The sequence below is a fragment of the Cuculus canorus genome, chromosome 2 (assembly GCF_017976375.1).
Source record: "Cuculus canorus isolate bCucCan1 chromosome 2, bCucCan1.pri, whole genome shotgun sequence".
Classification (NCBI taxonomy): Eukaryota; Metazoa; Chordata; class Aves; order Cuculiformes; family Cuculidae; genus Cuculus; species Cuculus canorus.
This window is the reverse complement of record NC_071402.1, coordinates 52468276-52495298: the sequence shown is the minus strand read 5'-3', so window position 1 is coordinate 52495298 and position 27023 is coordinate 52468276. Positions and strand designations below refer to the sequence as shown.

The 27023-nt window shown below is 38.1% G+C and overlaps 1 protein-coding gene across 10 annotated transcripts in view; it reads left to right on the top strand.

Moving 5' to 3' along the window:
• DLGAP1 (DLG associated protein 1) overlaps window positions 1-27023 on the top strand; it is a 415565-nt gene that overhangs the window by 269609 nt on the left and 118933 nt on the right. For 9 of the 10 annotated variants that reach the window (XM_054059670.1, XM_054059672.1, XM_009567970.2 and 6 more), the window contains 2 exons: window positions 1998-3023; window positions 16871-17085. In XM_054059670.1, coding sequence (XP_053915645.1) covers window positions 2070-3023; window positions 16871-17085 — 1169 coding nt within the window. In that variant the 5' untranslated portion in view covers window positions 1998-2069. Of the gene's footprint in view, window positions 1-1997; window positions 3024-3815; window positions 3967-16870; window positions 17086-27023 lie in introns of those variants that run through there. The other variant, XM_054059675.1, reaches the window with a different exon arrangement.

Genomic DNA, 27023 nt, shown 5'->3' with positions numbered 1-27023 from the left:
TAAGAGTTTGCAGAAATAGTGTTTTGTATTCATAGACTCATAGAATCATAGAATCACCAGGATGGAAAGGACCTACCAGATCATCAAGTCCAACCGTTCCTAACACTCCCTAAACCATGCCCCTAAGCACTTCATCCACCAGTTCCTTGAACACCTCCAGGGAAGGTGACTCGGCCACCTCCCTGGTGGTGAGCCTGTGCCAGTGCTTGATAACCCTTTCAGTGAAGAAGTTTTTCCTAATGTGCAATCTAAATGTCCCCTGGTGGAGCTTCAGGCCATTCCCCCTTGTGCTGTCCCCTGTCACTTGGGAGAAGAGGCCAGCTCCCTCCTCTCCACAACCTCCTTTCAGGAAGTTGTAGAGAGCAATAAGGTCTCCCCTCAGCCTCCTCTTCTCCAGGCTAAACAACCCCAGCTCTCTCAGCTGCTCCTCGTAAGACTTGTTCTCCAGCCCCTTCACCAGCTTTGTTGCTCTTCTCTGGACATGCTCCAGAGCCTCAACATCCTTCTTGTGGTGAGGGGCCCAGAACTGAACAAAGTATTCAAGGTGCGGTCTCACCAGTGCCGAGTACAGAGGGAGAATAACCTCCCTGGACCTACTGGTCACACCGTTTCTGATATAAGCCAAGATGCCATTGGCCTTCTTGGCCACCTGGGCACACTGCTGGCTCACGTTCAGTTGGCTGTCAACCAACACACACAGATCCTTCTCTTCCACGCAGAGAATATTGTATATCTCAATATTCTAGCCAGACTTCCCATAGTCTGTAGCACTGCATAGGGTTGTTGTGCCCCAAGTGCAGGACCCGGCATTTGGCCTTGTTAAACCTCATGCCATTGGTCTCAGCCCAGTGGTCCAGCCTGTTCAGATCCCTTTGCAGAGCCTCCCTACCCTCCAGCAGATCCATGCTTCCACTCAGCTTAGTGTCATCTGCAAACTTGCTAAGGGTGCACTCAATGCCTTCATCCAGGTCATTGATAAAGACATTGAACAGAGCTGGACCCAGTACCGAGCCCTGAGGAACCGCACTTGTAACTGGCCTCCAGCTGGAGTTAACCCTATTTACCACCACTCTCTGGGCTCGGCCATCCAACCAGTTTTCAACCCAGGAGAGTGTGCGCCTGTCCAGGCCAGAGGCTGACAGTTTCTGAAGCAGAATGCTGTGAGAAACTGTGTCAAAGGCTTTACTGAGGTCCAAGAAGACTACATCCACAGCCTTTCCCTCATCCAGTAGAGTCACTTTGTCATAGAAGGTGATCAGCTTAGTTTGGCAAGATCTGCCTTTTGTAAACCCATGTTGACTGGGCCTGATCACCCTGTTCTCATGCATGTGCTTCATGATAGCACTCAAGATTACCTGTTCCATGACTTTCCCCGGCACTGAGGTCAGACTGACAGGCCTGTAGTTCCCTGGATCCTCCCTGCAACCCTTCTTGTAGATGGAAGGTGTCTCAAGGTGCTTAAAGTATCTGCAGGCAACAAGGAGATCAAGTAAAACTGCATTTGAGTCATGAACAGATGTGCATTGAAGCCAGGTAGAAGCTTCCCATTAATTGCACCATGCTTTTTATTTGGTATAAAATAACCCAGAAAGTCCTTCATCAAGGACGTGATTTTTTTTAATGCATTTATTTGGTTTGGAAAACTTGCACATGAGCAATTAAAGGCTTCTGGGAGGCTCCTGCTCTGAATGTTTTCAGCACTGAGGTTTTAAAGTATAGATAGTGATGTTTATGTTGCTGTGGATTAGTGACAGTTTTATACCAGAAAAATTTTCTTGCATCTGTTTCCCAGCTGTTGAACAAGATAATTTTTCCTTCTACATTATTTAGATATTCCCTATCACTATCTTTGGAAAATTAAGCAATAAGAAGAATCAGAGACTGTTTATTCTACTTATTTTTACTGAAAGAAACAATGAATACTAAAAGTGCACATGCTGTTTTTTCTCATAGCTTGGATATCTTACATAAGTTTCTGTTGTATTTCATTCTTTTAGGACTTTCTCTGAGATCTGCCTGTTGCATAGCCATATGTGTTAGATGACTTTGTGACTTGTTTTACATCAACGATGAAGGGATTATCAAGCAGCCGTAGTCATCATCATGGGGTTACCTGTGACCCTCCATGTGACAGTCTACCACACCACACAGACAGGAAGCCATATTTGTTAAACCCAGTGGACCCTCATCCTGCAGACCACCCTTACTACACTCAAAGGAACTCTTTTCAGGCAGAGTGCATGGTGCCCTACAATGATCAGATTGCCAGCAGCACATTTCCCCGGAGGCATTACAATTCCCACCACGAACTCAAGGATGAGTGTGCCCTGGTTCCCCATGGAACTGCCAACAAGACTAACCGCATTCCTGCCAATCTTTTGGACCAGTTTGAGCGGCAGCTGCCTCTGAATCGCGATGGCTACCACACTCTGCAGTACAAGCGGACTGCCATGGAGCACCGCAGCGACAGCCCAGGGAGGATCCGGCATCTGGTTCATTCTGTCCAAAAGCTCTTTACTAAGTCCCATTCTCTGGAGGGACCATCCAAGGGAAGCGTCAATGGGGGCAAAGCGAGTCCAGAGGAGTCACAGACGATGAGGTATGGGAAGCGCAGCAAGAGTAAAGAAAGGCGATCAGAAGGTAAGCCCAGATCCAATGCATCAGGATGGTGGAGTTCAGATGACAACTTGGACAATGACGTTTGCATTTATCATGGTCCCAGTGGGGTCATGACCATGGGAAGATGCCCTGATCGTTCTTCTTCCCAATACTTTATGGAAGCCTATAACACTATTAGCGAACATACTGTGAAGTCATCCAGAAGCAATAATGATGTCAAATGCTCTACTTGTGCAAACCTGCCTGTGAATTTGGACTCCCAGTTAATGAAGAAAAGCTCTTGGTCCTCTACATTAACCGTGAGCAGAGCCCGTGAAGTTTACCAGAAAGCATCAGTTAACATGGACCAGACAGTGGTGAAGGCAGAGACGTGTCAACAGGAACGGTCATGTCAGTACCTCCAGGTACAGTGTGGAGAACTGATTGCTATTAACTGTGCTCTGCCTTGTCTTAGGTGTTTATGGGGGATGGAGGTTTGCTCTGATATTTCAACTTCCCGAGAGGTCACTGACCACCAAACAAAGGCTAATGCTGCTGAAATTAAAAATAAACCAGGTTACTTTTTTGCTTTTTGCTAGCATTCAGTATTTGAAAGAAACAGTTCATGTAGGAACAGGTTTAATTTTTTCATGGGGGAAAAATAAGACCTTTCTCTGTACTTTTTGAATTTATAAGGCAGTCACAGCAGGGGTATAGAGAATTTGGTGTCGTGGTGCTTACAGTTAGCATTACAGTGTCAATTAACAGAATGTTACCAGGATACAAATTCTTTGATTTCTGTAATTTCAAGATTTGCCTTCATTTACTGCTTATTTTATTATGGAAGCTTTTGAGACTCTTTTGAGAAACTTTGGGGTACCTTAATACTTGCTCCAGCAGGAAAACAACCTACTTTCCTTTTTGCCTTAGAATATAAATTCTCATTAAATAGTTACTTATTGTAATGTGTCCAGATTTGTTTATCTGCCTATTCCTTTTTCTCATGGCTTTGAGTCAAAAGTGAAAAAATCAAAAGGTTGAAATTATTGCTTGTTCTGATTATACATTTTAGGAGTACATCACCTACTCCCTCACAAGCTGTTTGCAGTTAATACAGCGTCACTATTTTTCACCAGTATTGTATCTTTAAATGTCAAGAATCAGATGTCTGCTCTTGGAGCTATCATACTGCCGGTGAATGTTTGTGGCAGGAACATGGATCAGAAAATATTAAAACCGTTTCATTCTTAGGAGAGCTGTGGATAGCTTTTATGCACTTTAAACGAAGCACTTATGGCACATCTAAGTGTATGTGTAAGATGGAACAACGTTGCACAGAGAAGAGAGAAGACCATGAGGAAAAAAGAGGTTTGCTGAGACAATTTTGGTTTCATTTTGATGTAGTGGGACTCTTGTCTATTTCTATAAGGACTATAGCAAGTTTTCTCCTATGAGTGCTTTAATGAGAGCTCCAGTTTCCACATTCGGTTGTTTAAGTCAGTATGCAGAGAAAGCGCAGGACTGAGGCATTCACATTTAAAAATTGATCTTAAAAGGATTTATTAAATGACATGCAAAATAATTTTGAATGTTAGCCTCTGAGAGTCTAAGTTTGAAATATAGAGAAATAGATCTGTGTATTTTCTATTAACTGTTATGGGGGGAGGGGGTAATATGAATGCTCAGTGTGTGTTTTTATAGCCCTGTGTATGGACTGGGGAGGGAGAGAGGTTTAAAATTTGACTCAGGTTGCAACCTCTTGAGGATGTTTGGGGTTTTTTTATTAGTCTATTTTGTCTAAATTTTGTGAGTGAGGAGAAATTGTAACTTTAGTCTTGATTGTTGTGGTTACTTAGGATCCTGAGATTTCCTTTGTTGATGTTTTTGTTTACTCCTTCATCTTCCTCTCAGGTTAAATAAAATAGCTGACAATTCAGTATGTGACCAGATGGCTAGAAAAGAGTGAAAAACTGTGCCAGCATCATCTTTAAATGAACACCTCCATAGGGACTTTTAGATAATGTTTAACTGACAGGAATAGACTCTTGAAGTGGAATTAGAGGACATTATCTGTGTCTGTATGAAAATATGTCCAACAATTGTCAAGGGCAGGAATTAGAATAACTAAATTCTCACTTAGAATAATTAAATTCTCACTGTGTTTCCCATCCTCACTGGTAGTTTTATTTTGGTCTTCATTTGATTTAATTTTTCTAATTGTATGCTTGTTTGTAAAAGCCATGGAAATAAAACTAGTTTTAATGATTTTTTTAAAAAAGCAAAATCTTATCCAGGCTTCATTTATCATTGGAAATAATATTCAAACAGAATAGGGTAGATTTGAGGAAACAGGTCAGGACTATTCTTCTCTCTTGGCAGTTTAAAAGGATGACAAATTATTATAGACACTAAAACGTCCCTCTATTTTGAATGCATCCCATTGCCTTTCTCTTCACTCTGTCACTTATCTTTTTACTCTACAAGCCCTTTGGGGCTTGGACTCTGTTCCATTTTGTGTTTCCACAGTGCCCGGCACAATGGGTTGCAAAACCTAATCGAGGCCTTTTGTCTGTCCTGCAATATGAGTATATATTAACAACGACAGAGTATATTACTCTGTTAGTGGGCTGCAGAGATATTCTGTATATCTGTTTTTTTCCTGGTGACCTTCTCATCATTGTATCAAAATGCTGATGGCCTGTGTTAGAACAATTAGAAATGCAATAAATGAGATGAAAACGACTAATTCATTACAGTACCAGACAATTCTGATAATTATTTTAATTATTATGATGATTCTTTATTCCTTTATTTAGCTCATGAAATGTTAAATAGATTTCTTTATCAACTCATAATTTAAGCTACTGTTTGTGGCCCAGGACATAAACTTTCTGATCCTTGAAAGGGGCAACTATTTTTTGTTCATGCAAACTCTTCTTGGGATAGTATCTGAATACAATGAAGGGGTGACTTTTTTTAAACTCAGCCTACCCGGGATAATTTTCTTTATCCTCATAGATATGAGTGTATCAGAGATCACAGATGATATTGACTTCACATTTGCTTGTAAGGACTTTTATCACAAAAGTATCCGGATGAATTCTCAGTGTAAAGACATGGAAATAACAAACAATTATCTCACTTGGGGTGATATTTTCCACATAAGCATTCTGTGGAAGGAGTTGGCAGTAGTTTGTGTTACAGATGGGCTTATTTCTCATAATTTGGAATTTGGATCGAGTGCAGAGTCCTCCTGCATTTCACAGTCTTTCCTTACCCCAGCAGACTCTGCTTCCAGCCCAGGTGCTGAGGTGCAGTGTCCATCCTTGTCAGTCTAGGGGAGGCTTGGCTCAATACTGTGAGTCTTCGGAAGGAGATACTAGCTCCTGCACCAGTCTAAAGAGTGTCAAGCAAACTTTTTTCTCTCACATGCTTTTCAAGAGTGGAAATGGTTTTTCTCTTTATTTCTCATTTCAAGAATGAGGGGCTGGATAGCAGAAAGATAAGATCCTTCTTTTAAGGTGTGTCTTACTTCAGGAAGGTGCTTTATTAGATCCAGATTTACAATTGGAATAATTTGAAGGAAGGTGAGAAGGAACTGTTCTTGCTTTCTCATAATTTTTCCTCAAAATGGTTTCCCTCCCTTGAGAGAATAATTTATAAAGCAGCGGACAGCCTCCACTTCTCTGGTAAATTCTCCTCTAGAAAAATTAAAATTAAATAAAATGATCGAAGATGAAATGTAAGCAGCAGTGTTTTTCTGCAGACGATACAATCTAACTACACAGGCAGATATTTTTGACACTCTTGTTTTCTGTGAGTTCATGATTGTTGAAGCTAATAAAGTATCACATACACTGCAGAGTTTGTCTCTGATTGTAGTTTTGCTGCTCAATATTCCCTGTAATTACTCTTCCTTTTGTCCTTGGTCCATTCATGAAGAGAAGGAGAAAAATACAAAGGATGACATTTGTCATATTCCTCTTTTCTTCTTATGTGGGTCAGTCATATATTTTCTTTTGACCCCATCTGATGAGACTGAAATCAGTTGTGTCAGATACTTGGGACTGAAAGTGGGAATTTTACTTCTAAAACCTGAAATGTAGTAGGTGGGAGCGATCATGCAGTCATCCAAGCTCCACATTTGCGTCACTTGTCCTGTAGTGGAAGACTGTCAGAAATACTATAAAAAATATAAGCCAAGTTTCTGAGTGTGATAAGCATTTTCTTGTGGTGGACTCTGGTTTGCACTGTGCTCGGTTTCCTGCTTGAAAGTTGTCTGTATTGTGCGTTAGTATATAATGTGTAGTGTTAAGAAACTCATATCATTAGACTGACTTGCTTTCCAGTCTCAGTGTAAATTACTTCCACAGTTTCTTAGGAGATACTGCGCAATCCCAGCCTCTTTCTGTTGCTTGTGTCCATGGGTGGCCAAATAGAGGGCATTGTCCTAGGTCACGGTGCTAATAAAGACCAGTATCTGTCATATGATTTGTTAATGTGGTATGTTGAATTACAAAGTGTTTATCCTATGACATAGCCATTTATGTGAGATATTTTATATTGGGCTTATCTGTACAAGTCTATCTGAATTTTCAGTTAATCTCTACTATTTCCTCATTTGTGATGTTTGCATTTCTGTCCCCACTACCATATTCACATTATTCTTCCAATATGTCCTCTCTCTCTCTATATATATATATGTATATGTATATTGTAATTTAATATCTATTAATATTGATCTTCTGGTTTTCATATATCTGAAGATGTTTCTTTTTTCTCTTATTCCATTACAAATTGAAAATAAATGATGCATATATTATTTCCTCTTCAATTTTCCAGTCAGAACTACAAAGTATATGAGCTATAAGTTTTTAATTTTTTACTGTCTGATATGAAACATACTTCTTCGTCAAGCTAGTGGAACAAGTTGAACAATTGTGAAATAAAATATCAAATGTTATAATGTACGCTAGGCCAGCTTCCATGTAATGGAATAATCATGAAAATGCTTGAAAATTCTTAAATGCACGTAAATTTTAAAATAAACTAATATCTGAGAACATTAAAATAGAAAAATATCATTCACAGAACACTAATTTATTTCAGTTCTAAAATTTTAAGATGGGTGGTATGAATAATGAATATAGTTAGGGAATTTGTGGACTCTTGAAAAATATTAATAAAGCACAAAATAGCTTATTTTGAAAAAGTATATTTTAATAGGAAATAATTGAACTTGCATCTTGTTTTTTTAGACTACCTGCAAACCCAAATCATCAGCTGAGATGGTGAGAATGATCTTGCCACATATTTAACCTTAACAATTGCTGTGTTCTCATTCATTTAATTAAAAGCTGGATTGACCTTTGGTGTCTGAGTACTGCAGTAATGAGGGCCACCAGAGAACTAAGACAGCTATTCTACAGCAATGTCAGTACTTCACATACAGCTGTAACTTTATCAGTCCATGTTCCTTAGGTAATAATTTTCTATCCTTTAGTTTTATCACCATTCTGTAACGTCTTGGTATTGAATATACTGGCACTGATCTTATTTTTCTGCATTAAATTGAATTAGTGTTGGTTCATTCTGTTAACATCCATACATTCTAATAGAGCATCCATTAATGAATGTAATTCTGGCAGCTGGATCCCCATTTTGTGTTGTTAGCATATTAATAGGATTTAGCAACATATTTGGGTGACACTCCTGACAATGTTATGTCAGACATGTTTATGAAAGTTATGGCTGCACATAATAGCTGGCATTTAGTATCTATTTCATTTCCTTCATGGGTAAGATTTGACTCAGTCCTGGATCTCACTGCTTTCTGTAGCCTTAAATATCTAGTGTTCTAATCTTACTATTTTCAGTAATTTCACTATTAAAAAAAAAATTAGGGCAAATCAAGTCCAGCAAAGTGGATGATTTCAATCTGCATCTGAATTTGAAATCCTTAACTTTTATTGTTGGGACATGCAAAGTAGGTGGGGGAAAAAACGCTGAATGGTGATATGTTTTCCTCATTCAGTGCAAAGTAATAAGGAATATTTCCCCTACATCCAGTTCTTGGTTTTTTTGTTTCAAGAATGGAATTTGCAGTGCAGGTCTTAATTGGGTAAATACCTCTCTGCCAGCAGAGTGGTTTGTGTTGGGGGCAGCTGGCCACAGTTTCTGTTCTGCTTTACAAATGCTCTTACACTGTGCTTGTTGCACAGTTGACCTTCTGTCATTAGTGAAGTAAGCAACAAGAACATGAATTTGTGGTATGTTGTTTGTCCTTTCATCCTCTTACTCTGAGCCTGTGCAATGGGCTGTCTTGTTTGGACTTCTAGTAGACATATATTTCTCTCACCAAAGGCTAAGCAATGTGCCATGCTGTTGGATAAGGGACTGTGACAGTTCTGATGGGCCAGGGCTTCCAGGGATGGTCTTTGGGTTGTCTCTAAGTTTGTCTAATTTTGCTTTACTGACATAACCCCAGCCTGCTGATCAGTTCGTTAGGAAGTCTTTGAGATTTTCTGATCTCTAGCAATTCATTTTCCAGCAGATGAGTCAAGACCATGACCTTGATTTGATATCCAGTGGGACACTACTGCAAAGCAGAGGTGACAGTTTGGAGTCACTGAGAAGACACGCTATGATGTTCCAGGAAGTTTCCTTAGAGCCACATGAAAACTTCTTACTCGGGTGTATTTCATTTCTATAATCCAAAAGAAAGCATTGTGGATGTTTCAGTGAAGTCTGTCCACTGTACACTAAAATGTGACAGAAACTAACAGCCAGCTGGAGATGGTAGCTTAACTGCATTACTTGCAGCTGCTGCCTACGAGCACAAAATATTAGCAAAGCACTAGAGATTATCCAGTTAACAGTCAGCCAACAGAAACAGCATAAGGGTTGTTTCTCAAAATTGTCTCACCACCACATTTGTTTTCTTCCATGAATACAAATTCAGCTACATTTTCTCCATCCACAAGCCTGTGTCCCGCTGGCTGCTGGATAGCGGGGTTGTGGTCATATGTAGTGAAAAAAGGGTATAAAGACATCTCATTTAATAACGGTATTGCCATTTGATGCCGACTAGTCACAGTATGCAGGTGCTGAAGAGATTAGGGAGAGAACCGATTCTCCCCAAAAGAAGGTATCTAGAAGTGAAAGAACACTTCTCTATTGCTAGTCATTGAAAGTGTCCTTTTAAGGATTTGTATTCCTGTTAACAGTCGTCCTGTCATCCTTTCTTGGGCAAGGAGCCATATCTCATTATAGCCAACTGCACTGAAAGTTTCAAGGGTGTTGAGAAAGATGAGAATGAATGTCTGCCCTCTGCTACAGAAAGAATATTATCTGTAAGTATCATTGAAGCAGTTTTAGTTTGAGGTCCTGGCCAAGAGTTCTGCTATATGACCTTCAGTTACGTTTCCTTCAGCTAATAGATGTGGTAGTTGCTGTTTGGCTTCCTGTCTGCAGAATAAGGTTTGGGGGTGCAAACTTGCCAGGCCCTTGGCTCGAATCATTGTATCTGTATGTCAATCTTTATGGATGGTTGTAGTTTTATATGTAAAATGGGAGGGGAAAATTTATCTGGAATCAAGTGATTGTTCTGTGTAGGAGACACACATTTCTCTTCATAAAACATGATGTGAATCAGATTGACAAGGTAGTGGTCAAGGCACCTTTTGATGAATGAAAATTATAAACTGGAGCAATGCTTGAAGCATTTTGTCTGTTTACTTACTGCATGAGGGTTCATACTTTTTAGAAGACTTTCCAAACTACAGTTATGTGAAGGAAGATTGCAGTTCTTCAAACTGCTTGCTAAGGTTTGATGCAAGGTGTGCGCGCTTAGGGTTTAGGAAGTATTGCTCTATCTTGGACAGGGTCTTCGTTTTGGCTCTTAATGTTCTTTGTGTAAAAAAAAATGGAGATAAGTCAGCTAAATTAAATTAATTATTCGTAGAACCTGATGACTGAAATAGTACAAGCTAAAGCAAGTATTCCTGCAGACATTGAGTGTATTAAGTTTGTCCTAAATAAAAGCAACTTTCCCTTTCTGGCTTTTTGAAAACTCTTGAGGCTTATTAAACATATATTATTCTTTAAGCTTTCCAAGGCTTGCTTTTTTTTTTTTTTTTGTACTTCAGTGATTCTTAATGCATGCACATTGATAGAATGAAATGTTACTGATCTTTATTGGTCTGATTAATTCAATATTCATGAGTGCTAGGAATAGGCTTAGTAAATGGAAGACTGCAATTGAAACTTCCTTAACAGCACGCAGAAGAGGCATAATAATGGCTAAGAAAACCAAATTGCATGGGTTTGAAAATCTGTAACGAGCAGTCATTAAGCATTGTTCTTCAGTTGTGTGATTTCATTTCATTAAGTATTTGCATACTAATAGAAAGCTAAAGTTACACATCTACTGCTGTGAGCAATGGTTAGCCACTCCTTCCAGTTCTTGTGTTTACTTCTATAGTCATCCACATTGCTTTGCCAAAGCACAGGGAGAAGCTTTAATGATTTCATCTACAATAAACCAAATCAAACTAGAGATCAATAATGAACTTAATTTGCTATAGAGACAGTCTGTTTGCTATTTCATCCAGTAAGGTAAGTTAATAACAATTTTTGGCAAAAAAAAAAAAAAAAGAAAGAAGGAAATTAGATATTCTAATTTTATTGTTTAGAACTTGAATAAAAGCTTTTTAAATTTACGTTTGTGCTTACATGCTGGATTTTTTTCACATACCACTGTGTACGAGGTTTAAAAATGAATGTTTGAAAGCTGGGAGGGAGTATGTACCTGTTTGCTTAGTTTCTTTATGTGGGGACCTAGACTTTTTGTGATAAAAATCCAGTTCATTTATATCCAAAAAATGCATTAAAGGTCTTGACCAGTCAGTACAGCCTGGCTAATGACAAAGTCTGAACGCTTCCAGAGCAACATAAATTTAGTTAAAAATCAGGACAGATAATTCATACACTAAATGAAGCTGAATCCAACTAAGATGTTGTCTGGTGGCAGTATGTTATCTGTATAGCCTACTGTTTACAAAATAATATTGTATCTGCCGTATAATGAGGAGAAAGAAACTATGGACGGGCTTAGCTTTCATACTTGTAACAAACATTTTATTTCCAGGTGTATGCTGAAGCCTTAAGTTTCAGTTGCCTGGCACAGAGGCCTTTGCTGAATATTTTCTATCTATTTTCAAGTAATAATGGTGTTCTGTTTCACTGGGCTTTATGTGTAAGTGAAGTTCACTCTTGTTTTCTAGACTTGTAAAGACAGAATTGTACATGGTCATAAAGATAATTTGCTGAGTTAAATGTTTCCAGGTTCTCTATTAATTCAAAGTGTGAATAATAATAGCTCTATTTTAAAACAATGATGTTCATTGTTAGATCTGAGTTTAGCTCTTGCCCCTTTTTCATGAGAATAAAAACAATGATCCAAGTGATTTTCCTGCTTGATATTCTGATACTAAAAAAACAATATTGCCAAGGTAATTGGATAATGTGATTTACTTAAAAGCTTTATCTCATATATGTCAATCTTAAAGCTATTAGTCCTCTGAGGTAGCAGATACTCTGTGTATGCACTTGTGTGCAGTGTGGTATGTGACCTTGCAAAACATAATATTGGCCATTCAAACAAAGCAAGAGCCTTTGGGAAAATTTACGCAGACCTCCTGACTGACCAAAAAAAAAATTTAAAAGAGCTAGACATTCACATAGATACTTTTCCCAGCATTTTTCCAGATCAACAGAAGGAAACACACTACAGTACCATATGTATAGAAACAGAATGCAGGAAATAAAGTGATTAATTTTATTTTCCTAATCTATAGTTTGGAGAGGGCTTTATTTTTTTTGCCTTTATATGAAACTCTTGTCTGTGATGGTAAATTGCACTGCCTGCTATAAGCTCTTACAGCCATTCCTTTTAGCAAACTCTGAAAATCAGGTCACTTCTTTCACTGCTTGAGGTATTTGCCTATAGGCACAGAAGTATTAAAATGTTGACATTATTTTATCTGCCTCTATTTTCTGAACCGCAAAACAGGTACAATAAAAGGAAATACTGAGCCCTAAGGGTTGTTTTTCCCACTCTGGTAATATACAGACAATGCTCTGAGATCCTTTCATAAAAACGTATTACAGCTGTTAAAAGCCAGAGAAAAAATCTACTGCTTCTGAACTGTTTCTCTACCTTGCAGGTGCTCTCTACCAGTTACATGACATCTTAGTTTTTTCTCCTACTTCATCTTCTGAAATCAGGGTTCCTGACTCTTGTGAAACTGAAATAAAATAGAAAGGAATTGGACCCAAATTACTTTCCTTAATATTCTCTTAAATATGAAAAACTTAGAGAAAAAAAGATTAAAACAAACAAGCAAACAACAACAAAAGCCATTCAACCTTAAATATCAGCAAGAAAACTGGGCAAACTGTTAAACCAAAATAGGTTTTTAATCAAATATCCATTACATTCTTCTACTGCAGCTTTATCTAGGCAGATAAAATAGTTTGTTCAAACACTCTGCCTTCCTCGATGTGTAAACTGAAATTGGAAGCATATCGAGTTAGTTATCTTAGGCTCTTCTCTAAATCTGGGTGGGTTTCCTAACCATAGCCATCCTTTTCTTTTTGGCATATACTGGCTTTACCCTTAAAACTATAGAGTGGTAATGGAACTTGGGTTGCATTTCTATCAGTCTTTGGTTTGGTACATGAAGCACACCAACCAGCCAGTGGGTTTATGGCACTCCCTAAGACTGCCTTGTTCTTGGTGACTACGTGAACAGGTCAATGTTTTTTTCTGCAACTAAAGTGCTTAAAAGGTAGAAGAGCTGTTAAAAAGATACTGTGCTTTTTTTCATAAGCTGCCTTACTTCATTAAATCATATAATCATAGAATGATTTGGGTCAGAAGGGACCTTCAAGAGCATCTGTTTCCAACACCCCTGGCACGGGCCAGGAAACCTTCCACTGGGTCAGGTTGCTCAAAACCTCATCCAGCCTGGCCTTGAACACCTCCAGGAATGGACTATCCACAACTTCTCTGGGTAATCTGTTACAGTGCCTCACCCCTCTCGGAGTAAAATATTTTTTACTAATATCTAATCTAAATCTCTCTAAATCTTTCAGCTTAAAACCATTACCCCTCATCCTATCCCTGCACTCCCTGATAAAGAGCCCTTCCCCAGCTTTCCTGTAGCCCTTTTCAGTACTGGAAGGCTGCTCTAAGTTCTTTCCAGAGCCTTCTCCAGGTTGAACAACTCCAACTCTCTCAGCCTGTCTTTGCATGGGAGGTGTTCCACCCTCCAGTTTTGTAGTAAATTCATTGCAACCAATCTTCAAAACATGGCTTATCTTATCTGAATCATTTTGGGAAGCTTTAGGATGAAAGCTATTGTACTCATGTATGGGATTATTAACAAGAATTTTGGAGGTATGGTGCCCGTAGCAACTGTATTTTATCACTAGGATTGCAGCTATAAACTTCATGCATTATTTAATAAAACTACTGGTGTTCAGCTTGTCTGAATTATGGGTGTCATGTGAGCTTTAACTCCTCTGACTTTTTCTCAGTTCAAGACACCAACCTTAACATTATACTACCATATTTTATTTAGCGCTTTAAAGATTAATTCACTAATCTATTTTAATGAGAAAAAGCACAGATCTTTAACTAAAACATAATAAATAAAATATTAAACAGACTAAAGCACGTGTCCTCTGAGAATTCACAGATTCTCTACATACTTCAACTTAGATATTTAATACCTGCCTGAAAACTGGTTGGAAATACACTATTACAGATTTCAAACTTCTGATTGAAGTCCAAGCATGTCATCAAAATGTCTGCAGAGCTTTATTTTACTAATCTTGTGTTAACTTCTTTTTTGTACATGGGTGATTTGAAAAGTCAAGGTTTTACAGTTGACAAACAGGAGCTGTAGGTTCCAAAATGTGTGAGGGGTGGTGTAAATTTAGATTGCATTTTCACTGTTTGATGATGCTATAAGCCTAGAATCAATGCAAAAATAAGACTTGAAATATATTACCCTGTGGCTGGAGGAAAAGTGTAAAATGCTCTTGCATGTTAAAAATACTCTTGTATGTCAAAAATCAGAATCAAAACCACTACTATGTATTGACTGCATTTGCACTTTGCAAATGTATACACGCTATGAAAGCATTAACTTTGCAGATCTGGGAAATTCAAACCTGTTCCTTGACTAGGTTCTGTTAGTACTTCGTACTCTCGGTCTGTAATACTCCAATTCTTAGAGTCTTACCTTTTTCTAGAATATTTTAAGTGGTTTAAGTGAATTTATTCAATTACTTCCGGTGTATACACAATTCTGTATGCCACTGTTCAATGAGAAAACTGCACTTTGAAATACATTCCTACTGTAAGAAATTTATACTTGGTGGGGGAAGGGGATGGGAAAAGTGGCAAATTTTTTATGCTGCTGAAAGTTAAGAACGTAAATATTTCACAGCAGCAGAGTTACTAGCATCATTAACTAAAGCTTATTTAAAGAAAACATGGAAATTTACTTTTAAAAGGCACCAGGAAATAATTAGTCAAATAAAACTTGGAGCATCATAGAAGGGAAACTGAGTGCTGAGAAGGAACACTGAGTCATAAGAAAAAATGTTGATAAAAATACAAATTAGAGTACGCTTGCAGGATTAAATCTTGAGTCCTCTGAGGAAAATATCAAAGATTCACGTTAGTTTATCAAGGCCAGACTTGAGCAAGAGAGTTCTGGGAGAAGAGGCAGCTTAGTCTCGACACAAGAGGAAAGGACTTGTTTGAGCCTGGACAGTAACTTTTGAAAGTCCTAGCAGCCTATGAATTTAGGATTATGTTTGTAGTGAGAATCAATACTTCAGCTATTAGCACACAGTCCAATATGTCAGTTTGGGTTCTCCAAATGAGCAAGCATGTAAATGCTCTGGCTGAAGTTTGGGAAGCAACAGATACACAAGATACTCAGCAGACAATAAATGTTGTTGAATAACCAACTTTCCATGGCAAAGAGACACTAAGGGATTAGGCTGGTAGATGCTTATATTTGTAAACTGCAGTACAAATTTTAGCAACAGATTTGAGACTCCTTGTTTAATGTGGCTTGTGAAAGTTTCTGAGCGTGGTAGGTATATCTTGCTTTATAAAGCCAATTCACGAAGAATAATCAGAAAATTAGCAAAGTAAAAAGTCACAGCTACTGTTATTTAAGTCTAATGCAAAATATGTTCAACTGAAAAGCCCTTTTGCACTATCACCCTAGCTATAAAAATGGGGTTTCTGCAAAAAAAACTTCAGAACAACTCCTTCAACAACCCTGCTCCACTGCATGTTGTTTCCTCAGTAACAGGAAAGAGAAGGGCGTTGGTTTACAGTGGTCAGAAGCCCCAAGAGCAGAGGAAAGAAGATGACAAGTGGGCAAGAGCAGTGTCCTTTTGGACTGTCCTCTGCTATATCTCAAATATCTCATGAATGAACATTCCCAGTGTTCCAGATTTCCAGTGGAAAGAATAGACAGCACTTACTTCAGAGCAAAAGAAATAATGCACATCAAGAAGAAGAAAAAGAAGGAATAAAGAGTTGTATGACTCAGACACACAGACTAACGTAATTCAAAAGGAGGATCCCTGGAAGCTGACAGGTGTTCAGTCACACCAATTATGCTATAGAAGCAATAGTAGTATAATTTCACACTTGCAAACCTGCTTTTGTGATGATTAGTATGTAGCTCCGCTAATTTGAAATGTATCTTGAACGAAAATCATCCTGGTGCATGTAGCTATGCATACTGTAACTGAAAAGATTGTGATATGGGGATTTGTATTTCATCTTTTGTGCCTCCTCACAGGTGTTCAATACGCTGAGCTGATCCAAAAGTATCCTAATATAGTTTGTAAATGCTTTGAATGAAAAACACCAAAAAAACCCCAGATCTATCTAGCCCAGTATTAGGCCTAACCGAGGATCCTGTGTCAGCACGCTTGCTAGAATATTCCCAGATAAGTAGTAGAAGATAACAACCCCAAAAGTGCTTGTAACTCTGCGGTGGAGAATTTAGCCTCCACTGCAAATAGCAGCCCATGGTTAAATGGGATTGAGGATGAGCCCTTGGCCCTGAGAGTTTTTGTTATGGCTCTGTTGTGGCTTAGCACAGTTAAATCTTGCTGTGTAATTACATCAGGGAAGAGTGTTCTAAAAAGAGAATTGTATTTATCATTCCAGGTTCCTCAAGATGAGTGGACTGGGTACACTCCACGAGGGAAAGATGATGAGATTCCTTGTCGACGAATGCGTAGTGGCAGTTACATCAAAGCTATGGGGGATGATGACAGTGGAGACTCAGACACAAGTCCGAAGCCATCTCCAAAGATTGCCGCACGGAGAGAGAGCTATCTCAAGGCCACCCAGCCATCCCTTACAGAGCTCACCACCCTCAAGTAAGTTCATGTTTTACTGCATCAAACAGATGTCTCTGACATACAGTTTCTGTTCCTATTTGTTTCTACTCTTTACTTCTAGGTACCAGTTAAGTATTGAAACAAGTGTGTTTGGTCATGCTTGGTTTTGATTGGTTTTTTTTCTGAACCAGAATAGATTTGAGAATGTATTTCAATCTTATTCTGAAAAGGGCCCCTCCCATGTGCACTTTGAATTTGCAAAGTATTTCAACCTGTTAGTGTTAAGTGAGTATTCAGGTATGTACAATAGGTCTGTTCTTTAAATACTTTGATGAATTATATCTTTGGCTTGCAAAAGCTTTGTGTAATTGTATATTTATATATGCTCAACATGTGAAATTAGCCCTAAGCTACTCTTTGCAACTCTTCAGAGAGCATCTGACATTTAATTAAAAAAAACAATGATGATCTGAAAATAGACAAATCCATGGGTTCCACTCTTTAGTTCTCTCAAAACTGCACTGTATTTTTATGGAGAAATATAACCACAATAGATTTTTTTAAATTGTGTATGAAAGGTTTAGATAAGAGCAATGATGAATTTATGTTTTTTTTAATGTCACTTTTTGTTTTTCTTCTAGTCAGGCCTTTTAAAAGAGCCATAATTGGAGAATTTTAGTACTAATGTTTTATTTTAAATTATTCTAAAATGGAGAGGTCCCCTTAAGCGAGAAAATTAATTATATCCATAAAAGAAAATAGTGTGAGTTTAAATCAACAATTGCTTCTGTCTTCTGCAAAATTCATAGCTATAATAGTGAATCATAGTTCACTGAACCAAAAATAACCTAATTTTAGTATAACTTGCCTAAGGCTGTAGCTTTAAAATAGAAAAAAAAAAAAAAGAGCTGCATCTCTTCTAGTATCCGTGATTAGTGACAAAACCCTCCCTCTGCATTTCTGTCATTAATTTCCTCTAGTTCCTTGTCCTCCTCTACCCCATTTTTTCCCGGAGACCTTATCTGAGAAATAGGTTTTAGAGAGAAGTGTTTGATCTTTGTTGAGAATGTCATGCTCTTGACATCAGTGATGAATGGAGCAGAAGACAAAAACATGCTTATTGCAGCTCCTTATGGGAGCTCCCCAGCTCCCATAGCAGCCAGCCTGACACTGTCTCAGGGGATGCCAAGAATTGCTTCTGCTCTGTCTTTCTGTTAATGTCCAAAGGAGAAAGCAATCTCATTTTCTGCAGGGATTTTCACAAGCTAGCTGGTGTTTGCTCAAGGGATCCAGTGATTCCTGTCATCATCCAGCAGACTTTAGCACATCCTTTCTGGAGCCAAAACTCCTACTCTGAGATCAGTTATTGCAGCCTCTGCAAGGTGAATGTAAACGTTACCACCACAAACTACATAAAGCTGTGCTTTATGCATAGACAGACTATGAGGCATGGAGCTTACTCTTTTTGAGACCTCAGAAATATATGTTCCATAGTTCCATAAAATATATCTGAAGTACAGTGCATCACAGTGAGTGTATTTGCCCTTGTCATTTCTGTTCTGATATGAGATTTGCAAGAGTATGGAATTATTAAAAAGAAGTCCTGCATGTCACCGTTCACCCAAAGTGGGTGAACTAGATCAGAAGACTAGGCAGCAGGAGTTTGGGGTTTAGCTTTGAAGTCATTGTAATTCAACAAAGTGCTTGTACAAATATTTCATTTCACATATGGTTTTTAATCTCTTCCTGTTCAGGAAAGCTTTTAGGAATGTACTTCAATTTTAAGATGCACTCTGTAAAATTCATGTAACTTTAGGATCTAGACAGAAGTAGGATGAAAATCACAGGGTAAAAGAAGGAAGGGGAGAATGGTAGGTGGTAGTAAAACAAAACAAAACAAAAAAAGAAGACAAAAATATGAAATTAAAATAGGAAACTTCATTTTCAATAACTTCTCAACATAAATTGGGGTGAAGTAGAATTATGTATTTTGATCTATGGTGATGCTTTATAGAAATATCTCTTCCTGGGGAACTTTTCCACTTTCAGAGACAAATTGTATAATACATAATTATGCATTGCTTTTATTCCTTTCTGCTGAACAAGATAATTTGAGGAGGTTTTTTGTGAGAACTCACCAAGTGTTTGCTCTGGGAATTCAGATTTTTGCAGATTTCTTCAGTATGACTTGACCTTGACGATTACTTTGCTTGCTCATCCCAGAGCTACCGTGATTACTCTGAGAGGTATGATAGAGTTTTGCGGGCATGTCGGCCAGAGACTAAATTAAGGCCTCTAACTCACTGAATATAGGTCATCAAGCAATTGTGTAGTGTATGATAACAAGTTATTTCCTTGGCTTACTGTTGACTTCAGCTGAATTTGCACCTGAATAACGGCTTTAGGGAAAGGAGCCAAAAGCCAGCAGGCAGACTTTTAAGTGACACTACTGGACTTTATAACTGACGTTGCAAGATATTTTTAACGCCATAATGCTGAGTGGTATTTCGCTCCTTTAATTATGGTTTTTCTGTCAGTGAAGAACAACGTATCTTGTGAAAATGGTGTTTCTGCCATGGCAATTGTCAGGGATCTTCTGCACATCATTGCACTATGCTCTTTCCATTTTCTGTATGTAGTTGGCTTCACTTTCATCCTTGACAGAGCAAGCAACTTAAAAACATGTTCCCTTTTGCGTCTGCTGTTGGTTTTGAATGAATTTTTCATCCTGTGGGATTTTTACTCTCTGACTCCTTTAAGTCTAATATTGGTCTCACAACCCACGCTGTTCCTTCCACCTACCTACCTACCTACCATTGCCTATGTACCTACTCTTCTAAGAAAAGGGTTTCATTATTACCATTTTTTTTATATGAGGAATAATTTTTGAGCAGCACAATTGTGTCATATCTCCTTTACGTAATACGAATTTATTTTCCTGGTTTTGCTGAGTTTTCTTTTACCTTACAATCTCCCTCCTACAATATTCCTCTCATGCCATGGTTTCCATGTGGTTACAGCACATGTATCAAATTCTGTGGTACCATTCTGAATAAAGCACAGCTTGCTGTGATCCTGAAATGCACACCTCCGCTGCTGCACTCTCATTATCCTGCCAGGAAGTAAGCAGCTTTTTCTCTCTGTCTTTGCTGGCAGCATCTTCTCGGTGTTTAATCTTTCACAGTCTAGATAAACTGATCTAGTTGAAAAAAAAAGAGACATTTTCTTGCCCATTCCCGAAAAGTGGCTAAAGTTTATCTTGCACTTGTAAACAAACACATGGAAAATGGACTGGTTAGCTAATTTCTAAAGAAGGTGCAGGAAACAGATAACTGACATTTCTATTACAGCTGACCTTGATCCAGGACATATTCTTTCACTATCTATATGTACCTTGGTAATGTTTAGCCTGTTTTTTATTGGGAAAAAAGTATGCAGTTACATTGTTTGCCCACATCCCAACCTGTCATGTCCACGAAGTTTTCTAGAGAGGCTGAAGCAAGAAAGATACGAAGTTCCAGCAAATTTATGAAGATCTGTAGCTGCATAAGGCAAAGAAAGATCTGCTGCTGTCCCTTAGAGTCTCTTGAGGGAGCATGGGCAAAGTAGCTGGTGACTCGGCACGAGGTATAAAGTGATTGCAGCACTTTCCCATCTGAGAGATGAAGAATATGGAAAGAACTGGAAAACTCTGTTGAGGACAAGCTCATCTTTTGAGATGGATCCTGTCACTGTAGTTTTTCTGTTTCATTCTGTTTCATTCTGTTTCATCCTTTTCTCCACTGCTTAAAATGTGGCTTCAGATTCTGCTTCCTAACTCAATATTGCTGCTTCCCTAACTTCAGCTGCTTGAGTCTGCTGCACTTCTTTTTTTTTTTTTATTTTTTTTCCAAAACATTACAGTACTTAATGGCAATCCATTTGTGGACATTCTACATGGATTTTCAGTTATATACAGTTGCAGAACTGTTCCGTTAAACTCATACTTTATCATACAGACTTTCTTCTGAGATAAATGCTACTTTCTGATCGCCAGTGTGTTGACAATTTCAATGACATTGATACTTTTGAGGTGCAATTGTAGAATTCATGTGAAAAGGAGAGAAGGAAAAAGAGAAATGAGATTTTTCTTAACAAATGCTTATTTTCAAGGTATTTTAATAGACACATCATGATTTTCCAGTCAGCTGTGACTTTGAGAAATGTAGTTAGAAACACCACAGACACTTTTTGACGGGCATCAAGTTACACCACTGATGTGAAAAGAGTGTATGAGCATATAGGCAAAAAGTATTGGGCTTTTCTTTTTATTCTATGGTAAAGAATTCATCTGAGTAACATCTGTCATAGCTGCATCTATTCCTATGATTCACTGCATAGATGAGTGATGCTTACAATAAACCAAGCAATTCCTAACTTTAAATTTTATCAAAAATAATATCCAAAAACATTATCTGAAAATATGTGCATGCCATTTGTTTACACCCAGGCTTATATTTTTTATGTGCTAATACAAATAGTGTAAGTACTTTCTACTGGTATGTTTATAGGAATCTGAAGATAGAAATGTTTTGAAAACTTCAGTTGAAAAATCACAGTAAACTCAAGCTAAATTAAGACACAGAATCTGGTAGTAAACTTAATAACAATGACAAAAGGAAGAAGAAAGAGGTAGATCTGATTTATGCGTCCTGAATTCCAACTTTTCAACACCTGTCTGAGAATTGATTGGGTCCGTTCCTGGAGGACAAACCTTCAAGCTAGAGTCAACCTATATTGCAAATCAAATCTCAACAGAGTTGCAGGACCAGCTCTGCTAGGATGACTAGCAGAAAAAATCCAACCACCCCATTGTTATATAGTATAAGATGTTTCAGATAGAAACCCCCCTGATCCTTGTAAAAGTCAAAAGAAATTACGATCAAAACAGTTCTATCATCTGCAAACCTCCCAAATAATTTTGTCTGGTGGTAGTTCTGTAGTGATCAGGAGGCAGGTGATATATACACATCTGGGCACATCCAGACAGGCTGATGGGAAGGAGAAGTGCATCATTAAATATTATGCACAAAGCTGGAAATCATTATATTTTTGATTTTCCTATAGTGATGCAATGTGTGTTTGTGTACATAGATATCTTTGTGGCTTCTCAAACTGAGATGTACAGTGCTCAGAAAACAATGGCACAATATAAACTCTAGAGATGGTTCTCCCACTTCCTCAGCTTTTCTAAAATGCTGCTCTTGGGAAGTGTCTGTACTGAGGAAAATGATGAGAGATGTAAGGATCATTGTAGCCAGACTTACTGTCTAGGCTGTTCTAGCATTTGAACCAGCTGAAGCTGATATCCTTACACTGCACTTCACCATAGTATGAAAACCATCTTGGTCTTAGGAATAAGGTCCTATTTCCTTTAAGGTGTTCCTGTATTACGATAACATGCTTAAAAATATCCCCAGAAAAAAAAGATGTCATACTTGTTTTAAAATGGAGGTGTTGTCCTCATTCTGCTAAAATAAATGAAGATGTCCCATTAACCTCACTGACACAGATCACAGATAGGGGAACGGGGAAGGGAAAATATAAGGTGATGCAATACCTTATGTTCCTTATGATGGATGTTTTTAGACACATGTGGGGAAGCTTTTCTTTCTTGTTGAGTGACTTCCAATTAGGGAACAATGACTTTCCTAATTATTACAAAAGGAACAAGTCTGATTAATCTTTTATTAGTGTTTTACAGTGTGTTTCCAGTACCATGTGTTTCATTGTTTCACGTTGCAGTCTTTTTCATTTTCATCAAATTTGAGCTAGTGAAAGAATTGTTTCTATTTTCCTTGAAACGTGTTTTGTGTGTTTGCTTCAAGGGGGAGTTTTTTGGATTTCCCATGAAAGAGACTGGAGCATCTTTATGAGCTTTGGACATGCAACTGAAGGAATAGTATTCTGGAACTACTGTTGGCTTAGTTAGTAATTTTCCAGCCTGCAGTCACTGATGCATGATATATTACTTAGCTTTTTATTCATATTATTGCAATCCATTCTCCCTTCTCTCTGAAAGCTAGGGAGAAGCTACTGGTCCGATTTCTCACTCTTCAGGCTCACCTGTCAGGTGTGATTAAGTTCAGTGAATAATTTATAAGTCAGAAGAAAATTTGAAAGGCGAGATAATAAAAAATGTGTTTATTTTGAGGTAGTAGGAGGGCATTCCTCTGAAATCAGTGATTTCTTTAAGGCAACTGACATCTGTTTTGTGTACGTGATATCTAAGGAGCAGAGAATATTGATTTATTGAAGGAACTTATATCTTGGAGCTATTAACAAACAGTTACAACTTTCTACTGATTATTATATAAAGCATGTTCAATCAGTTAATCTTTAATATCACTGGTGGGCACGTGAGAAAGTTTGTGCCTCATTGCAGCTTCTCCTCTGGACTTTGTGTCTTACAGCACAGAAATGAATTCACTCATCTCACTCTGCAATCCTCTGTGGAGACAGGATGTTCCTACAGTTCACTGTGTAGTACATAAGTAGGAAGGCCACTCCTCCTCTCTACTTCCCTGGTGACCCTCTCCAGTTTATCTGGCAATGAAACTGAGATGCACTAGCTATTACTCTCCCACTGCTAGCAGACACTGCTTATCCAATCATAAAATTTACCCTTGTGTCGATCAACACCTGACTTCATATGCCCTTATGCCCTATTACATCAGTATTATCACATTTGTGTAAATAATATCATTTCTCATTTCTTTAAGATGAGAGGTCACCATGACCTGTACTACATTTGTTGCCTCACTTTTACTTTTAACTTTACTTGGTGAAATTTGAGGTAATGAAACAATTACCTTACGTAAGAATAAACATCAGATGAAAAAAAAACTTTAACTTTGCTAGTCAAAGTGTGATATTTTGGTATTACTGAAGAAGAGTTTTGGAAGTCAATAATTTGTTAGAGAAAAGCTGCAATATTGTTTAGATGATTGCCTTACTTGCAGAAATGAAAAGCCTTGTCCTGTATCTAGTCATCTCAAATTTGCACAAGATTTAGCTTTGCTAGACATAGCTACACATGAAAGTAAGGACTTCCAACTTTTTAACTTCTCTCAAGTTAAATCCTGTAAACATCTATTCATTTTAGAGAAAAATACTTTGGTGAATCCAAGTCCATCCCTTTGTCTGTTTTAAAAAACTGGGTCTGTTGTTGTATTTTATGGGTCAAATGGGCACTTTCAGGGCTTGCTTTAAGAAACGCAATTATAATCAGTGAACCAAAGTGTGTTTTTCAGCCGTCTCTTTCAGGGTTTTGCACGGCCAACCTGCATGTTTGTGTGCAAAATTGCTCTTGTTTATTTTTAGACCTACTTCTGCCCACCTGCTTAAAAGCCTGGAAGGAAGTTGGTAGCATCCAGCGGTGACAGGAGAAGAAATACTTGCCTTAGACTGCAAGGACATACGCATGCTATATGTTTGGAAAATTTTCCTCATGGTAAAGATAGTTAAGCACAGGAGTGGATTGCCAAGAGAAATCACTTCACTGGACATTTTCAAGAAAAGGGTAAAAAATGTCTGTCAGGACAAATTTAAGTATTGCTGATCCTGCTTAAGGGTAGGAGAAGGGACCAAATAACCTCATGGAGACCCTTCCAGACCTATCTTTTATGATTCTCTGTCTGTCTTTCTCAGGCTATTGAATAAACCCACTATCACTGTTCTTACTTCCTTTTCTTAACTTATTTTTTAAATACAAAAATAAAATTCTCATCAGGAGCAGATTATTCCTGGAGGCCTGCTGTTAAATTGTAAATATAGATATCCCACCCACAGCAGTACTGTGCAATTCTTCCATGTATTTTAAATGTTATTTCATTGCTAGCATTCTGAAATTATGTTCTGACTGCTGCCAGCCATACCATGCTTGACTCTTGGTATGTGATCTTGTGCTATCTGGTTTAGTTTGCTGAGGGGAGCTCAGCTGATGTATTAAATCTGCCATGCAGAAAATTCACAGGCATAAAAGAGATGTACGTTTGCACAAAATTCAGTCTGGAGTCCTTAATGTCCAACAAAAGAAGACAAGCAAAGGGGCAATGATAATTAATTATTCATAATAATTTTCTGTTCTGGTCATCTAGAAGTGCAATGTTCATCTACAGTGAAATGCTGGAGCCCCTTTAGAATAAATATCAAAAAAGTTAAAATAGTATGTTTTAGCTTAGTTTTAGTGTGAAATTACGAAACAGTGTTTCTGCAGACATGCTTTAGGATCTTCTGTTAATATGCATCGTGTTAAGGGGAAAAAGAGAAATGGAAGTGGGTAATTGTTCTGCCTTTACAAATAGAAGATATTACTTATGTCTAAGTCGTGTTAATGCCTAGACATTTGTTTCTTATATTATCTTGTGGTTTTATTACTGATAAGACGGAGTAACTTTCAACTTATTTTAGTAATTCTCTGGTGGCTTGGATGCAGTATGGGGTGAAGGTTAGGGGCAGGGGCAGCAAATAAAGTATGTGGCCTCTAGTAGCTAAGCTGCTGAAGTAGGGCAGCATCAACTCCTACTCTGCTCCCAGTGAAACGTGAGTGAAAGTTCATTTGCAGAGACTTGACTTTTTAAAATCTCCTCTCCTCCTAATGAAATTATAAATCTTTTCAGGAGGAGAGAAATCAGGGAAAATCCTTAAAGACTTTCTTATATTATTTCTGGTTTATTTTTTGTTTATTTCTTATATTATTTCTGTTTTCTTATTCATTGTACCCAGAAAGATAGAGAACCATCATATGACCACTGTTTCTGTGATTTGATGGTGAGGGAAAAAAAAAAGCCATTTTTATTGAAAGTGCCTTTGCAGGAGATACTGAGTTCCTGTGAGAGATTTCTGTGGCTGCATCTGTAGCTGAATTGCGCAGTAATTTCCCATTCCCCTCCAGAAGGACTGTGCTACCTGACCCAGCCCCTATCCCAGCTGTTGAGCAGTTTTGCCTGGAGCAAGCCCAGAGACCAGAGTAAGCACTAACTAGTTTTGTCATCCCCGAATGCCAGCAGCCCCATCCACTGGGGCACCCAAATCCTTCCTTTTATTTAAGTGATGTCAGGGTTGCAGCCATGTTTGGGTTGTGTCTGTGCAGCTCTGCACTGTGACAGTGATGCATCATGCTGAAGGCAAGCTCAGAAGCTTTCAGGACTAGGATATAAATCTCTCCTGTTTTATATCTGACAATTGCTATTGCAAATCTGTGCTAAGCCTTGATTTTTCTATACCTGAAAGGAAACCTTGTAAAACTTCTTTTGGAAGGTAGTCCTTCTTGAGCTAGTCCTCAAAATGTTCACAATTACCATTTATTACTTTACTGCACCAAAATGGGCATAAAATTCTCTCTTGTAAGAATCAATATTTATTACTGTTTGCAAGGTAAAAATAGGAAAATGTACTAGACTGCAAAATAATGCAAAGTTCCTATTTCATTTATTACTTTTTCTTTTACAAGACTTAAAACTGCTACTTTGCTTTTATCACATTTGGAGAAATAATTTGGTTCTGAACTTCACATAAATCTGAAAACCAAGGATACATACATAATTCAGAAAGCTTTCAGCCACTCTGGGTAAAATAGTGTCAGTGATGACATCAACTGACTCGTGACTTCATCTCATAATATTTATGTTTGTAGCAGTGGCAGAAATATTTATAAAAGCTGGTATTGAGGGGGGGTAATTTCTTTGGAAAGGTCTTTTTTGTTTATTCTACTGCGATGTAGCCAACCATCTTCATGAAGTTGAAGTCAAAGATGTTAGAAATCTCAAAAATGTTGGCACTGTCTTGTCAATAGGGCCCAATCTAAATGCCTAACCATGGCTTTCAGGATCTGTGGGGCTCATCTCAGTCATGTGGCTACAAGAGCTGTGAGACAACAGGGCTTTGGCGGAGATTTGTCACTCAGACTTGTTTGTAATGCTGATGAGTCAGGCTGT